This window comes from Falco peregrinus, chromosome 7 (assembly GCF_023634155.1).
Source record: "Falco peregrinus isolate bFalPer1 chromosome 7, bFalPer1.pri, whole genome shotgun sequence".
NCBI lineage: Eukaryota > Metazoa > Chordata > Aves > Falconiformes > Falconidae > Falco > Falco peregrinus.
Genome location: NC_073727.1, coordinates 32,395,199 through 32,413,667, shown reverse-complemented (window position 1 = coordinate 32,413,667; position 18,469 = coordinate 32,395,199). Strand labels below are relative to the sequence as shown.

The 18,469-nt window shown below is 38.8% G+C and overlaps 1 protein-coding gene across 1 annotated transcript in view; it reads right to left on the bottom strand.

Moving 5' to 3' along the window:
* Window positions 1–736: 736 nt before the first annotated feature.
* Window positions 737–18,469, bottom strand: part of CLVS2 (clavesin 2) — a 59,489-nt gene continuing 41,756 nt past the window's right edge. The window contains exons 3-5 of the mRNA XM_027793517.2: window positions 16,980–17,090; window positions 13,747–13,967; window positions 737–9,211 (exon numbers count right to left, since the gene is read on the bottom strand). Coding sequence (XP_027649318.2) covers window positions 9,124–9,211; window positions 13,747–13,967; window positions 16,980–17,090 — 420 coding nt within the window. The 3' untranslated portion in view covers window positions 737–9,123. The remainder of the gene's footprint in view (window positions 9,212–13,746; window positions 13,968–16,979; window positions 17,091–18,469) is intronic.

The window sequence follows — 18,469 nt, the reverse complement described above, 5'->3', positions numbered from 1 at the left end:
AAGCTACTGTGGCCTTTTTTTTATTATTTTTTAAAATCTGTGTAAACCAAAGTTAAGATATGGAAAATGTACAGAGAATGTGAATAAATGTTCTTGTGCCTAAAGTAAGGAATACTACAGAAAGGACATTGGAGAAGCACACAAACACATGACTGTCATTTACTGGGTCTCTCCCTCCCAAGAAAAATAAAATCTAGAATGAAATATGGTCATTTTGCAGACACCACTTCAGCATCACAGTCAGTTCTACCCTGGTTACTCTCTCCTGAGAACAGCAACATTTCCCTGAAGATACAGACATCTCTGTGAGGAGCTAATATCAATTCTCCCTGATGTGGGATCAAAAGAAAAGTCAACATACATGAGATGATTCTAGGGAGCACAGCACAGAAGAAGTTAAGAGGCATGAGAGTAGAAAATATTTTTGAGGGAAAAATGAGCTTTTCTTGTGCTACATCTCTGCCTGATCTTCATCTGTGAGGACATTCACGACCTGCAGACTTCCAAGAAGTGACAGCTCAAAACAGTATTGTAAACATGGAATATGTTAGCTCTCTAAAACTTACTGTTGGGCAGCAAGAGACGTTCAGTGTTACCAGAAAAAAAACTTACATGCTGATACACCACTCAGTTATTTCTTATTTTTCTTTCAAAACCTTGATAAAAATCAAGTACAGTTGGTCCAATGTCCTCCACACATATTTCAGCACAAGCAAGCCAGACAAACACTCCCATGTACAAACACAAAAATATATATGTATTTTAATTTTCATTTGGTCATATTTTATTTAACAGAATGTCATTCTTCCTCAGTAATCAACAATGATTTAAAGTAGTAGTACTCTCCAAAGCAGCCCATTGATCACAGAGAACTGATGATATTTAAATATACAATATAAAGAGTGACATGTTTCACAAAGTTGCTTAATCTTCAGATTTTAGGTTGGAACACAACAGACCAAAAGTAACCATCTTACTAGGTCCAAGAATAAAATTCAAACTGACAAGTTGTGAAAAGAGAATAGTTATTGAAACTATACATAGAGAGAACGTGATTGATAGACTTGTCCTGGCTTTACAAATCTCAGACCCCCTGAGTCCTAACAGTACTAAACTGAGAAACAAACAAATTTTCTCCTGAGGATACAAGCACTGTTTGCAAATTACTCCTGTAATTTAATTTTTGAATTTTTGATATTTTGCTATAGTATTTTCCATAAGGCTCCACAGTAGATTGCTGCATGAAAAGAAAATTTATTCAGTAGTTACCGCTATGCAAGTATTACAGAACACAAGAGCCTTAAGGCACAGATAGCCAATCTAGCAATTTTAGATGTCGCCATAGCTAGCTGTTAATCAGTATTCTCGTAACAGAGTTGTATTAATAGATTACGTGAGTGCTTTTACACTTGCATGAATGCAGAATCAACAAAGTTAGCGTGAGTTGTGCACAACCTTCATTGGGACAGGAGCACTTCCATAATCTGCTGTTGCTTAAATTTTGGGGCAGTAGTCCCTACCTGAAGAGTGGTAACTAACAGTCAGGGGAAGGTAGCATCTTAAATGACAAGAGCTGTCTCAGATGACTGTCTGTCTACACCTGTGCGGACTCCTAGCCAGAGTCTTTTTTATTATTATTATTCCTCTGTGATGAGGTCAGCTGTTGCTCTCATTTTCCATTTCACCCTGTTACCAGAGATTTGTACAAGGGAAATATTTAAAATAGTGGTCCTCAAGCTCTAGTCTGCAGATTATCAGGGTGTTGGGGTTTTTTACAGTTTTCTCCAGTCATTCATAGAATAAAGTATGGACAGAAGACAGGATGTTGTTGAATGCAAGGGAGTAGGAGAAGACAGGATGCAGACTGGGGAAGTTTTGTAGGACACATTTCATACAACAGTCCATAGGATGAAAGAGCTAGAGAACTAAATGATTTAAAAGAGACATTTTTTTTTTTTTAATAGTGTCAGGTATTCTATATGTACCTCTCTAATATATTAATAGGTTTACAGTCACATTTTCTACTATTCAATTCCTTCTGCCACTGATGCATGGAAGATGCACATGAACCTCAGGGAAAACTGTATTTAAGGGAAAGTGATTATACACTAAGTCCCATCAAGGATACAATGCAACCAAACCCTGAAACTCTTTAGTTATCATAATCTTAGGCATTACTTATAACCATCACCATTTTAATATTTTTAGACATTAATTGTAATGCTTAAAGTTGTCAGTTTCCTTTAAATCATCTCCACTCTGAGTGACTAATGGATACAATTAACATCACCAGCAGAACTGTTTAAAGACACAGAACACAGACCACCAGCTACAGCTCAAAGGCTGCATAATTAGCGCAAGACACCGAGGTGCACAGGAGAGATTCCCACGCTGCTTACACTCACAGCCTTCTACACAGAGTAGGCACCAATATTGATGTCAGGGCAAGACGGGCTTTAATCTGAGCAAGCACTGAATTCTCCCACATGATCTTTGCAGCAGGGACTTACAGAATACATCCCTCTCTTCTCTTCCTATGGACAGGCTGCTGAACATTAGCTTTCCAGCTCCTGAATGCTACATGGTACCCACATCCCAAGAACCACTGTGGAAACAGCAGCAGCAGAGGCTGTTTAGACCTGACATATACATCAGGTTTAAATACATCAAAAGCAAGTTTGTGTTGGCAAGAGAGAAAGATGCTCTCTCTCCTTTCTGATGACAGATGTGTGGTGGGGTATGTAAGCCCTCTCTTACATTACAGGGCAAGTGAAAGCCTCCCTCATCCTGATATTAAAATGACAGATCAGTTCACTCCAGCTCCCTGCTGTTGTTTTCTCCATAGGCATTTCACCATTACTTATGGACATACAGCTCTTTCCTTCTCTCCCTGCATGACTTCTTCAGCCAGGCAGGACATGGCATTTCACATATTCCTTTGAGTACCTGGTTGGGGCCCATCTCCAGATGAAGATCTGGTGGCATGCACTAATCCATTAAACCATGTTCACAAGCTCAACTACTGCACCTACAATTTCACATCATAACTCTATAGACACAGGAAACTCCACCATGGCTGTACAAGGTAGACCATGTGAAAAAAGGGAATTCTGCTCATAACGTAGATGGGGAACACACGATAGACTACTGGTTCACTTTTTTGGAAGCCTCCATACAACTTCCCTCACATCATTTTTGCCATTCATATGGCTTTTATTTGCAGCCTTGTTTCTGGTTTTTATTTTAATTATTGTGTTTTATCATCTTCTATTATCTTTTCCCTTGCTTTTTTCTCCCCTTAAATTTTTATTAACCAAGGGACCTGATTTCAGATGCCTGCCTTTAGGCACTGCTGTGTGTTGCTCATGATGCGGCAGCCTCTTTAAGGAATCACAGAAGCATTTCCATATCAGACAAAAATTGTAATTAACCCCCACCACTTGCCTGCTGCAAATTGACAGACATGCCAATTCTCTGGAAATGAATTCTCCACTAAAAGCAAAAGGAAGCTTTATTACACCTTTATTAGAGAGGACTAGTTGTAAGTGACCGATTCAGAAACAACAGGCTGATCATGGTCCCCACAGACAAAATACTTTGGTCATGTTTTAACAAAAATATGCACCACATGGAAACATCAGCATCTTCCCTTGGAGGTGTCTCTATTTTGCCTGTGTGCAGTGCTTCCTCTCTGTTTGGATTCCACAGTGATACCATAAACTCAGGTTCTCAACGCACTGCAGAAACTCACTTTTTTTTCTCTCTTTTTAAACTCCTATTATGCGAGTCTGACATGTCTGTTATCAGTTTAAAGCAGTTACACACACAGAGCACTGGAGAACGAGTGACAAAGTAGGGGGAGCCTTGTGACCTATGTTTCAACTTCACCACTATGCAGCATACCACACGTTGTTATATTTTAACAACAAAATCACTTTTCAAATTGTGCAATCCAACAGGGGTCAATGCCGTTTTGTGGCAACAGACCCATACGAAGGGAAGAAATTAAGATCCCAAAGCTGACAGGAAAACATTCCTGCACAACTGAAAGCTGAAAAGCAGACTGAAGGGTATGTTCAAGTCAATGTGCTAAATACAGACCCTTGACATGGGATGGTTCAAGGTTACAAGGCAATACAAGATGTGGAGTCCTATCTGCCCAGCTTGCATTTTCATTTGTGGTCACTGAAATAAATAAATATTCACTGAAATAAAATGCCAGCATTCCTTGTATAGTTAATGGGAAGTAAGTATCTTTCAAGGCCCTCAAAAGGAGATCCTCCCTGACCAAGTTCAGAATTTTTTACTGTGCAGCCAAGATTTCCTTTTGGGGGTCTTCTTTCCATCATTATACAAGGGAGACAGGCATTTCATTTGGGGGACATAATCCCTTTTCACAGTTTCCTTAGCAGAAATGGTAAAATGTACATTCAGTTTTAACTCCACAGGAAAGCAGACCACACCTGGTTTCTAAAAGTCTCATGGTAAAAGATTTAGATAGGTTTCTAAAAAAACTAGGCATGACTGAATCAACAACCAGACATTCTTCTTATACAAAACAGCGACACGTTATTTTCTCTCCTGCAGTTCAAACCAGACTGAGTGATCAAAGTGTCATTTTTGTTGTATATAAACACAATGTAAATGTCTTCAAGATTTCATAATGTCTCTAAGCAGCTATGTTTCTGTTTTGCTACCTGGGAAATGCAGTAACTTATTTTCTTGATTTCAGTGTGCTTTCAACTTTGTGGACAAAAGTACTATCCTCAGCACCACAAATAAATGCTCATAAACTACGTGAAAAACGCCTTGCTTTAGAAGGACACGACACAGCTAGCCACATGATTAAGTGATTTTTCAGTACAATCCTTTGAGACCTTTGTTCTTGCCTTTCATATTGATATTTACCTTCCAAATTTGTCCTGCTACCCAATCCTGTTGATAACTCAGCAGGACATTCCCCATAGGCAAATAAAGATTATCAAAACCAAACTCAGTGCCTCCACCCCATTTTAATATTCTAAACAAAATCCTGAAGCCTGATTTTGAATTTTTCTCTCTTCTATGCTCTTTCAAATATGACTTTTTCAAAAATCTTGATGAACACATATGCTGATAATAACAAGGACAATATAACAGGGACATAACCCATGCTTATTGCAATGTGTTTCGCAGGTAATTCTAAATGGTAGCTCTGACATATAGCAAACTTTTTAATTTCCCAAACAGAACAGGTAAATAATAAAAGGTACAAACAAAATATTGTCAGGTTACAATTTTGTCAGGTAATGTGCTTAGGCTTTGCTGTGACTGTGATTAAATAATACAAAGAGCATTGCATGCAAGGTACCGAGCTAAAACAATTCTTTAAGAGAGCCGTTAAAGTGAATCTGCGCCTCCATGTATCAATGACCTATTGAGGTCCCTTCTACTCCTGTTTTCCTTAATTCCATGTGTAGTTTATGTATGTCTCTACAAATATCTCTTGTTACTAGGCATAGCATGTTTGTGGAGTGCAAAACGTCTTTTTAAATATGCTATACAGTAAATTTACATTTCTGTAAAGACATCTTAAAGCTATTTTACAACTAATAACTATTGGGAGCCTTTGTATTTCTTGGACCTTAGTGGGACTGATACCTGTCTTTATAAAGCCAAGAGACTACTGACATCTCTGATTACAGCAGGAAGGCTTTGGGCATGGAAGTTTCCAAAATTTTTCCATATATTATTAAACATATGTTTCATGGAAGAGACATCATGTAAGGGGATATTTTTTGATTTTGCCAAAGGCCTGAAACATCAATTTTTACACTTTTTTTTTTTTCTTCCCCTTTTTTTCACTTAGTTGCTTGGACAGGTGTATCTAGTTTTTCCACTAAGTTCCTCGTATTGCAAGATATTTGTTTTATATGCATATTGGCATGCATAATTACAACAATGTTTATACTACCCAATACACAACAAAGGTAAGAAATTAAGAGGAATTCCTCCCAAGCATTTGAAATCCATTTTTAGCACTTCAATTCTGCTATAAAAATTAGACATCAATTCCTATGATAATAAAGATTGGAAAAAGTTTTCAGTCCAAATTTAATCTATTAAAAATTGACCTACCTACAAAGATTTTCTACAAGAAGCAAGGGAAAGGCGAAAATCCTTTGTTCACCCTGATGTGTAAAAGATAAATGCCTTCAAAGAATACCAAGAGCATGTAAAGGATAATTATTTTTCTTACACATTTCCATGTTCTTAACCGATGTCACAACTGCAGTTAGCACTGCCAGAATTTGCTTCAGCAAAATAAAAGCTGCAGCCAAGAAGACCTGTAGCCCAACTCTTTAAAAGTGAAAATCTTACTGAAAAAGTAGTTTTCTTTGTGGTGAAGGATGAGGTCTCAGTTACACAAAATTAGAATATATCCTACTTTCATTCTCTGGAAAGAATATATTAATACTCATTAACTTGAAGCTGAAATCAGGCATCAGAAAACATTACATAAATTACAACTAAGTGTATAAATAAAGGATTTGCAAACAAAACAAACTGATGAAGCTTAAGCTTCAGACAGTTGAGCAGGCACACTTTCCTACAAAGATGGTCTGTGGGTATGTAAGAGGCATTTGCATTTTCTGACCAGACAGCTGGTGTACTCTAAAATCAGCATTATTCTGGTTTACACCATTTGGCCCACGTATCCAAAAGCATCCATGAAGATTCTGATCACCACTGTGTCACAGTTTGCATACATCTGGAATACTGACTAAGTCCTGAAGCCCTTAAAAGGAGAAAATTTCTACTGATATTAGAGTTTTATCTGATAAGGACTTAAAAATCAGATTGATGGCAATATACTATTCTATTATCCATAAGTGTGGGCATATATAACATACATTCAAATATGGCACTTATGCAAACCCTTGAGACACATCTCCCCTATCCAGCATGATGTTACAAGGAATGTGAAAAACAGGACTGAATAAAGTTGTATCTAAGAATTCACTAATCTTTCAAGTTTCTTAAACCATACAAGTGGTACTACAACAGTTTCTACTACTGAAAACTTGTAGGACAGACTGAAAAGATGTTCAGGCTCCGTATCTTTTCTCTTTACATTTCATAACACATACCATGAAAACAGAATTAGGAGAGCAGAAAGGCGATGACTTGTTCAGACAAATTCCTGCAATGCAATGGGGTGGTGGGGCATACGCTATTTATCAGCGTTGCTAACGAACTGCGATGTGGGAAAGCTTTATCTGTGTGCTGCCTGGGCTAATCAAGGGTGATGCTGGAAGAGACAGGGTTGTCTCAGCCCTGAGAAACGCCAAAGCTGTCCCCACAGGAGTTACAGCTAAACTCTGAGACGACTCACTTCCAGGTTTCACTCTCCACTCCCTCTTAACTCACCCCAGCCTACTAACTCTTACAGCTGCAGTCACCCTGGGCGAGGAGAGGTGACCTGCAACTGGTGACTTTGAAACTTCAGTGGTCACTGAAGTGATGGAAGAAATTCTTTAAATTCTGGCGCTTGGGAGGTGGGGCTCCTGGGAACTGTCTCCTCCGCTGTGGTCAGTGTATTCTTAACTAAACCCTGCGTTGCCCAGACACGCTCTTACAATAACTGTTCAGATGTCTTGGCAGGCACCCTGTGTCTTCTCACACAGATTGCTGTTAAGTCCTAACAAGAAATGACATTCTTGCCTCAGCATACAACAGGCTGCACACGCGTCAGTCAGCACACAAAGATGGCACAGCCCCTGCGTTTCAGCTGATTTACCCAATCCCTAGTGAAACCTGTTGCCCTTTTGAGGTAAAATGTATTTCTCTATTATGGCACATGTTCAATATATACAGTTACACTACAACAAAAACAAAATTGTCCTAAACACATAGGCTGAGATGTTTGACTGCAACTTATTCATATTAATCCTTGCTTGGAGTGGAATGCTGTTGTTCTATGGAAAGTTTTACTATATTAATAATGACATTGTCTCAATACACAATCTATAATATATCTAAGTACATTGAATAAGTATGATTTCTTGTATAAACCTTCAATTAAATATACTTGTCTAACAATGTCACCTTGTATGTTTGTCAGAGATTGGTAGAAATGTATATATGTATCCAGTTTCCCAGTGCACAGGATTCAGTGATTAAGTTTTGACCTCTGCTGCCAGGCTTTACTTTCAAACAATGGTTATTATGCTGTATTTGGAGGGCTACTGCCTCATTCCAAGGGAGAACAGAGTTCTGGAAAAATTCTTCACATGCACCCAAAATGCAAGAGAAGTAATCCCAGTGTGTCCCACATTACAGCACCCAGATTAGGGTAACAAGCCTGGTTATTTGCAAACTGTAAATGAAAATTAAGGAAGAAACCTCACAGAGCCATACAGCCCAACAACAAAGCTATCAAAGAGTTGGTTCCAGCTCATCTGTTATCTTTTTCACAATGCTACATGATTTATGCTAATTCACAACCCTAATCCACAATGTTATTTGGGAAATCAGTTCCCACAGTTAGGAAATATTCTACTGATTACAGCATCTCCAAGTTCTTGTATTCCCTCTTTATCTTTGCACATTACATGAGCATTGCAGAGAGAAAACAAAACAGCAGTCAATACACTAGCTGCAATATGGCTTCCTATGAGAAGGACAACATTTAATTGGCTTTGATATTTTTATTTGTCCAGTATGTGTTATTTTGTGTGTGTGTGTGTATGTGTGCGTGCATGCACACTTTTTTTTTCTCTTTTTTATGGTGCACTTCACTGACATATTTAATAGTCCCTCATTTCCATAGCATTTGTTTACCATAACTTACAAAGTCAAATCAGAGGATTATATTGTATTTACAAACAAGTTGGCACTTACAGAATAAATTATTGATTCCTCTTTATTTTTTTTTATTATTATTTTCCTTTTTCCTCCTCTTCTTTTTCACCGAAGGGCAGCCAGAATTCAGGCAGAACAGTAAAACTTGATGCCTGCTGCCATTATGCTACATTAACATGAGTAAATAGGGTTCCAGCCAGTACACTCTTTCCCAATGGTTTGCTTGTTGCTGAGAGGCAATGCCTTCCACCTCAGTTCATGTCCGACGCTCAGGAACTGTTAGTCAAGTGAAAGCAAAGGCTGCATGTTATCTTCCTCGTTCTTATCCATGTGTTTCAGCACCCCAGGATCCACAACCGACTGAGACCTGCAGGGGGATAACATGTTTATTTGACATTTCTAGATCAAGACAAATGACGGTAAACCTCATCTTTCTTCCATTTATTTGACATTTCTGCCAGGGCTTAAAAATAATGGTACAACATTATCCAAGCATCTGATCATTGCAAATGGTCAGAAAATACCCTCACAGAGTGATTACATGGCTTTAAAGGACTCAGTGCTAGTTTGCGGATATAGTGGATTCTCTTTTCTTTGGTGAAACAGTAAAACAGGGTGCATCCTCCGCACACAACAGAGGGCATGAGAACTAAGCTGCCTTTTGTACTGACTTAATGACTCTCTCTGCTAGAGGGTTACATGGCACCAGGGTGATAAAGACGATACAACTCAGCCACCCAGGTGGCTAATGGCACACTGCAATTAGTAGCATGTGTTAGCTGGAAGCACAAGATGCTTCTTTTCTAAATAGCACTTAGATGCAACAGTATGAGATCCTAAGCCAACCCTGGGGAATCCTGCCATGGCCAGCAGGATTTCTGGAGCAGTGGACACATCTGTCAAACTCACTTAGCAGCTCAACTAAACAGAGCAGAGAAGGATGGTAAGGGTAAATTCAATGATGACTGTAAAATTTTTCCAGGTTCTCTGATTCAGCATAAATGCATAACACTGGTACTGATACCCTGCAACAGCCACGTGTGAGGGAAAAAGAGGAAACCCCAACCCCCAGAAAAATCAAAATGCTGCATTAAAAACAAAATTTGAAGTCTTACAGGGTTGGTAAAAGCAACCCTTGTTAGACGTTTCCTTTAGTGAGAAGAACCTCATGCTAGAAATGCCTTTCTCTTCCTTTCTGTAAAGATTTGAAATGGCTAGAGCATGTGACAACTCTACAATGTAAGTATCTATTTCTGACCAGTGAAAGCACACTGAGACTGCAGCATGGCTACAGATTTGCCTATTTGGGGGGCTACAGCACAGAGAAAAAGCTTTACAAATTCTGACATTCCCAAGACAAACATACATAGTCAATCCCCCACTCTTATAAACTGGCATCCTCTACTGAAAAAAATGAATGAGGCTGATAGCAGGAGACAACGTGGTCTTTCTCAAAAAATCTAAAGAAAACCTTCAAAAACAGAAGAAAAAGTATCTGAATTAAAGCATAGGTGAAAACTTTAAACACAAGGATATTTTTTAGTATTACTTACCACATTCTCTTACTAATGCTAAAATCAAGAAAATTAGCTTTAAAAGTCTCATGCTCTCTCTTGTGATAAACATAATTCAAATTTTTAATTAAAACTTACAATACTGTACAATAACCGTCATCTAGAAAGCTGGTCAGTTCCTCAGGCAGAAAACTAAACCACTGAATTAAAAATGCTCCTTTAAAATCTTCACAAGGTACCGTGTCAATGCAAAGCTGATTGAAAATTTACTGGTGAAAAGCTGTTACTCCTGAAAATTCCAGTTCATCAAGATAAAAAATGCTGTGGAAGCATATTAATTTCAAAGGATTCCCAACCAAATGTCAGTACTAATAGGAGACTGAGCCTCTTCCTCAGCTGCCAATGTCTGAGCAACCAAGGTTTCCAGCTCTCATCTGGGGAACTGAAGGGGAGCCGGAAAGGCTGCAAACCTGCCCTCAAATTCCCCATAAGGCAGTTTTGGCCATAAATTTGGCCAAGGGCTCCAAACTCCACAACGCCAAGGCAGATGTGAAAATGGAACTACACAGACCCTGATCTATGGATTGTAAGGTCAGGAGCCTAAATGCATTGAAGAAGAAGGAGAAATATTTTTCATTCAGTTTTAAATCAACATTTACTGTCATGTTTCATTCATTTCAGCAGCAATTCTGGAACGAAGGTATGTAAAAGGAAAAACGGTTGTGTAAGTCTATAGCACCTTACATCTACATTTGCCAGATAACTTAACAGACATTACTGAATAAATTCTCACAAAACACAGTAGGACAAAGTTGTGCTACAAAGTCCCACTGCAGAGGTGAGGAACCAAAGCCACACACTGCAGATTTGATAAACAGACATCTGCCCTGCAGGGTTAGGTGAGAAGAGGATGCAGGTCTCCAGCTGGGTGTCTCAGCCATGAGAGCCACGGGGGGACACAGCCGCAGGCCAAACATGCTGAGACAGCTGAACGGTGCCATGTGATGTGAACATGTTCTCCCCAGAAGTTTGTGCTACAGGTGGGATTAATTCCTCCTTACCTCCTCTACCCTTCTCACAAACAGCCTTCCTTTCAAGTAGAGGTCACCCAATTCACTAAAGGTTTAAGGAGATCTAGAAGAATGTCAGTGATTCATACAGGGGCAAAAAATGAGTAAGAAATAAATTCTCAGCAGAGTTTTGGTTTAAGAAGGATATTCTTTCAGAACAACTAATTTTAAAATGGCAAACCAAATGAGACAAGATAATTGCTGGAGGTCTGCTAGGCACTTATGAAATTTGTTCTAAAAAGTTCAGTACTTTTCATTGACTTATTTTCATGGTTTTTTATATGTTAAGTAATTTCTTCTGTACTAACATACCACACTGAGTGTGGTTTTAAACTGAGCGAAACAATCGATTAGGTTCCAAATTCAAGTTAAATTTGATTTTTAATGGAATAGAGTTTATCTGTTTTACCTTAACTTTTCTATTTCTGTTTTAACAGTCTGTGCACTTAATACATGGAAGTCCTGGGACACTGTGTCCATCTTATCACCATTCTCTTCTATTTGGTACTAGCACAGTAAGTCTACTTAGTACTTTTTATACCCAACAGCAGGGAAGGAAGATTCCAGCAGGTGCTGCAGACACACTAACTGAAAAAGAATGTGAGAAGGTCAGGAAGTTTCAGCTCAATATTATGTAGATACAAATTTCAACATGCTTATTTTCTGCAGTATTTCTCCTACTGTGTCGGGTAACTGAGATTGAAAGAACGTCAATTTGAATCTTACACTGAAGTGTAATTCTGCATGAAGGATTTTTCAAGCACAAGTTAAATGAGAATAAAAATTCAAGAAAGAATGACTAATCTGGTCAATCCACTGCTTTTCCATTTAATAATGCGCTTGCCCAGGATAGTCTGGAAAAGCCTGCTCCAAAGGGTCTTGTCACAGACCTTCTCATGGTTTTTTGTTGCATGCTTGGATGAAGCTATTTACTCTCATTACTTCATTTTGCAACAGTAAGACTTTGACATTTCAGCTCCTAAATTCCACTCTTCTCTCCAAGACAGCTTCTCTATTGACTCATAATTCTTGTATTATGTGCAAACCATATATAAATATATTGCTCACTTTTGCCCTTCCCTTGGCTCTTTATTGTCCCATTTTCTCAAATACTTGTGTTAATTGCATCTCTGTCATATGGTTTCAGGACCCTTTTTAACTTCTCCTTATCCTACTTCATTCCCATCCAGTCCCTCACTTTTCCCTTTCAATGAACTGATGGGTTTTTTCAATACAAAATCCTTAAACTTCACTGCTTTTTTTCTTTTTTTATTCCTACGGCAATCTCCTCTTGTTTCCTCTCTATTTCCCAAAAAATATCTCCCTTTTAGACTTCACTGTCCTTCCCAAGCTATGCAACATTTTCCAGCCAAAACCATCTTCCTCGATGAGGAATCTGAAAATACTTTATCCTGTTTCATCTGCTTCCAGACTCTCTCTCCCTTTTGCATCAAATGCCATCTCCTGAAATTGAATTCTCAGTTTAGCATACTCTGACTTATTTTAATGACTTCACATATTGTTTTCCGTCCTGTCTGTTCTTTTCTGAGTCATTCCTAGGCCTACCACTTATGAGCTGCACTCTGACTTTTGCTGTCCTGCTCAACCTTTTCTATCATCCTGCTGTCATCTTTCCCCTTTCTCCTCTACTGCCCTGGCAAGGTCGGACCAGGTTTACCCCTCCCAAGTGAATCACCTCACTGCTTCCATAGCTACTGGAGAGGTAACTAACCCCTTCCTATACTTTATTTCGAATGATAAAATGCAGTAAGCAATTATACTGGATCTTCTCAAAAAGAATATCAGAACGCCAAGATGCTTTGGCACTGATTTTTGCCCCGGTTCTCTCCTCATTACATTTTCTTGTGTTGTGTGCAGTCACTGTGACTGACAGTTCAGATGCTGTAAATGTCCTGGCACCTACAGGATGGTGGATACCAGGCACTGGGCTATGAGATCGAGGAAGCTAAGAGTTATTATCATCACCACCCAGCCGGATAATTGTCCCCAGTTTACCCTCTGCACTGAGGCTCATTCCAGTTACTGCTGTCTCCCGCTGTAGGCTGGGGTGGGATATTAGCTTATTCCAAACACAGTACTGTAGACACTGCCTGTATGGCACCACTGAAATAATTAGCTGCACTGAGCTCACAACTCACATGGTTAATAATCAACATTATGGTCTATAATCAACAGTGATCTTAAGAAAGGAAAAAAAAATGTCCCTTATATATCATAAACCTGCAGCTTCATAAAAAGGAGGGAGGCAAATGTTAACCTTATGACAATACCAGAAGACCACAGTACTTTTAACCCACCTTTTCATGGATTTAGGAGAGAGGTCCTTTTCTATATCCTTTGCAGGAGTGTTGTAGGAGTCCGCATTGCATTCACTGTCATCATCATATTCATGGTCGAGCAGTGTTCTTGCCCATGTCCCCATGTCATAGGGGGGCAACATCCCTCCAAACTCTGAAGGCAGGATCTCAGGGTGTATTAGCTGATGCAGGCTGTTGAGGTTATTCCCATGCAGGAATATCTGTACGTACACATGCAGGTAAAAACAAAGTGGTATCACAGAAATTGTCAAAGCCCAAATTACATCATCATTATTAGAGGATATAGTACATTTTCAATCTCCTGGCTGTGTTGAGCTAACAGAGATGGCCACTGAGGCAACATATTGCCTCTGCCTTAAGCATGGTCATACTATGTTCATAAACCTACAAAGTGGTTAAAGCATAAATGACCTAAAATATTTGCAGTACAAGGGACCTACAGAGGGTAAGAACTGATACCTGGTAACTACATGGATGGAAGAGTAGATACAGACTGCCTGTCTCTTGTGATTTGCTCTCCCTAACCCTGTGGATTAAATTAAGGGAACAAATTAAGAACATAAATAATAAATAAAATTAACATTCACCATATACATTAAGGAATACATATAGACTTTCAGCATCCAGCCATGAGCTCTATCAATAAGATAAATAGTGCAGTGTACTGAAAACTCCACTGGAAAGATTTTCTTTCTTAATATGGTGGTACTAGTAACTACCATCCATACTTGACAATAGATAAAGTAAGTAAAAACAGTGAAATAATTTCTGTGACAACAATGAGGGAGCAGTTGATGGACTATTTTGTATTTTACATCAATGTTTTGGCAGACTGATTTTCATAAATGCTTTAAATTTATATATAAATATGTGTAATAATATGACATCTATGTATATGAATACTTGTATTTATGTTTGTGTTTAACCTTATTGTCTCTCCGCAGAGATCTGGTATGTGTGACCAATGAGCACTAGAAACAGAGCACCTCTGGATTCGGACAGCCTTCTCCCAACAGTCACTAGGGATCTGCAGACTTTCCACTGGGAGGAAACATCTGCTCTTGGGTACGGCTACACAGACACCTCACAGCACCTATTTCTAGACTAGCAAGTAAGATGGGCCAGGATCCACCCTTTGGGACTAGGAGCAAGTGCCATGGCACAGTTCACATCCATATGGTTAAACTCCTTTCAGGTCACCTCACCCATACTGCTCACTGGTCCATGCCATCCCCAAACTGTTCCTGGGCAATGTCTAAGAAAGCACTAGCTGGCACCGGCCCGTGCCCTGCCAGAAAAGTGTCCATATAATTAAACAGCAGGAATGGCAACACCCAACACTATTTAATTGACTAGCACAGAAGCAGCCAAGAAGGCAAGGTAGGATGTTGCCTCCTAACAACTGTATGCTGGCTTTCATTCCCCACAGGGCAGGCAGGGATGCGAGCACAGACAGACATCGAGCACTATCCATTCACATTCCACTTAACCTTGCAGGGACTCCTCTGGACAGCTATACCCCTAGCATGATTTTATCAAGAGCTAAATTCAAAAGGCAGAAAGAGAAAAAGCCCATATATATGCTTGTCTTGTATTGCTTATTTCAGCCCATCTTCCAGTCAGCTGTGGAGACAGCCAGCTTAATATGACCATGCAAACACAGTAATGTTCTTTCATCTCAGAAAGGAATTTATCCTTCTGTCAAAGAGCAAATACTAATGGCCAGCGTAATTTGTTTTATGGTGCCTCTCCAACTGAATGTTTTAGCTCTTAGCAAATTTTTTTATACATGCCTAGTACTATATTTATCTGAATATAGCCATCAGTTGCAAACCTACCAGGCACATTAAAAAAATACAAAATAATTCAGGATAAACAACAGATAAATAATGAGCCTGATAAAATTCAGAAGAGAATTTTTTGGGGGTTGGGTTTGGATTTTTTCATAATCATTCATTCTCCCTCTAATGGACTTTCTTAAAGCTGATTTTAAATTTTATGTGCTGGGCATAACATTCTGACACTAAGATTTGGACTCTAAATCAATACTTAACCAAACTACTTCTTATAGGCATTCAATAGTGACAAAAAATGTTTGTAAAAAGTCAGCATTTCTGAAAATATATGCCACTGATTTGGGTGTCTAAATAAAAATTTAGATGTTAACTGATAATCATCCATGTTCAACTGCCTTGTCACTTATTTTTCATGTTGTAACACGCCCATGAGCTGTACTTTACTACCTGGTTATGCATATGCAGCACTTGACTTAAAAAGGCCTCAAACATACCTGGCACTATAATGTTCTTTGTTGAAGCTGTAGTCAACAGAGTGCAACTGAATCCTGCAAAAAGTGTTTTCGTTTGCATATTTATAACAGATATTACATAAAAGGCTGTGTGATCTATAGTTCAAAAATCTGTGAATACCAGAGGCCTCTCAAGAATAATCTGTCAGTAAAAAACAGCTAAACACAAGGATCATTGCGGCCTTCTAGACTGTGTTTGAGGAGAGAAAATACAGAGCTGCTCAGAGCTGAACCCATAAAAAAAAAAATCTCACATTCTTCATAGTGGCTTTGTATGTGATGCTGATTGTGTTTTCCTGGATGACAAATCTCCCTTTATACAAATAACACCATCTTCTGGGCTATCACCACCAACCTCTAATTTAATTGCACTGATGCAAATGCTGCAAATTCAGCAACATCTCAGAGACTGCACATGCTTATGCACAGATGCATGCACACAAATTTCCTTTCATTGGCTTTCATCCAAATCAGTATTTGCAAACTACTATATACCAGATGTGTACTTTAGTTCATGCTAATGTCAAGGAAGTCACACTAGAAAAGGACTTAATACTCACTACCTCTGTTCTTAAAGAAAGAGAGAAATAATTTTAACAGAAATTGAATAGAATTGAATTAAATAGAATCTTAATATGAACGGTAACGCAGGCAGTATTTTTTATACAACCCCAGAAGAAAGCATATGCTTACATTTTTAAAATACATTTAAGTGCACTGCTTGGCTGTGTCCTTAAAGGATAATGCTGTATAAGTTTCTAAATCAGTTAAAGATACAATGCAGATGTATTCAAATGCTTTCCACCACTAGCAAGCTGATATATTGTGTATATCTACTTTATTAGAGCATGATACAACTGCTGACTACAACTGCCAGATAATAGACAATTAAACAGAAGAATACCCTTTTTCGTGTCTTCTCCTTTAGAAAGGGCCGTATAACTGTGTAGAGGGCATGGATGTACCACGGCTGATTGACGAAATGTATTCCTCCAAACCGAGCTGGAAAGCTGTCCTGTATGTCATAAAACAAATGCATACAATGTAAGTTGACTCTTCACAGAAGTTGCATATGCACCAAATCTTTTTTTTTTTTTTCCTTCTGAATGCTTTCATTTTAATAATCAATCTTAAACAAGAAGAAGCATTCTTCAAAATTGTGACCTGTCAGTTGAGTTCTAACGTTCCGCACCAAAGAGCACCTCAGCCTGGACAGAGCAGTGAGGAAGCGTGCTGAGACAGCTATGGTATTCAAATAAAGGCACGGCATTTCTAACTTTCAGGAATGCTTTAAACATTGATGATTTGCCCATAATTCATCTGTGCAATATATTTTTCTCTTTTCCACTTCTATGGATTTTATTCATTTTTAATGGTAACCATCTCAACTCTTCCAGTGTCACTGAAGAGCACTAGAAACATTCCTCGTTTCCACCTTCAAAAAAAAGTGTAAATCTAAACTACTGTTCAAAATGTCTCCAATATTATCCATATTTCATAAAACTGAGAATGCATTAAACATTATGCATAAACTGTTATGCAATATCCATGACAGTAATTCTTGTCACATAGTCAGGGGCCTTCTGGGAGCTTGAATGTAAGGATAGCATATCTGTATTGAAGTAATGACTTTTCTTTTTTCTTGCTGGAAAACACAAGGGGCAGACTAGGAAAGATTCTGATCTGCATTTTCGATTTCTAAGTCAAGAGAATATGCCAGAGGGTTTGACTGTTTGAAGAGGGCAGCCACTCTGTCCTGAAATACTATTGCCAAATTCATCGTGTGTCCTCATTTTCTGTTTGCCTGGCTGATCATGTGCACAAACAACACAGCAAGCAGCTGCCATCTCCCATGTTGCCGAGAGTTACAGCACTGAGCAAGGAAGCAAGAGGTGTAAACAGGCTGTAAATCGATGCACGTCCCCTTTTGTTTTCATGGGTTATGTCAGAACCTTCTCAGTGTTTAGGTATACAGACTTACTAAATTAATCCACTCTAGGCATCCATGGTAGTCACTTAAATCAAAACTGGGTTGCTCACAGCAGCAGCAACTCCTGTTTGACAATACAGGTACAAACAAGGATGTGCTTCCCAGCTATGCCTCATCCTCCTCCTCCTCCTCCTCTGTGGATGCAGTAAAGGCAGCTTCAGGTCTGCGTCAGTGGGATCAGAGGCTCAAAAGGAGGCAATCAAACGATTAGCCAGGGCACTCTGTGCAAATAGACATCTTTTGCCTCCTCCAGAGGCAAGACAGCAGGCCATATAGAAGCATCCAGCAGTGTAGATATAAACAACAAAGCACCATTTGAAGCACACTGATTTAAGGTCATACAGCACACAGCAAAAAAATGACCAAGAAAAAATCATAAACTATATTAACCAATCAAAAACTGT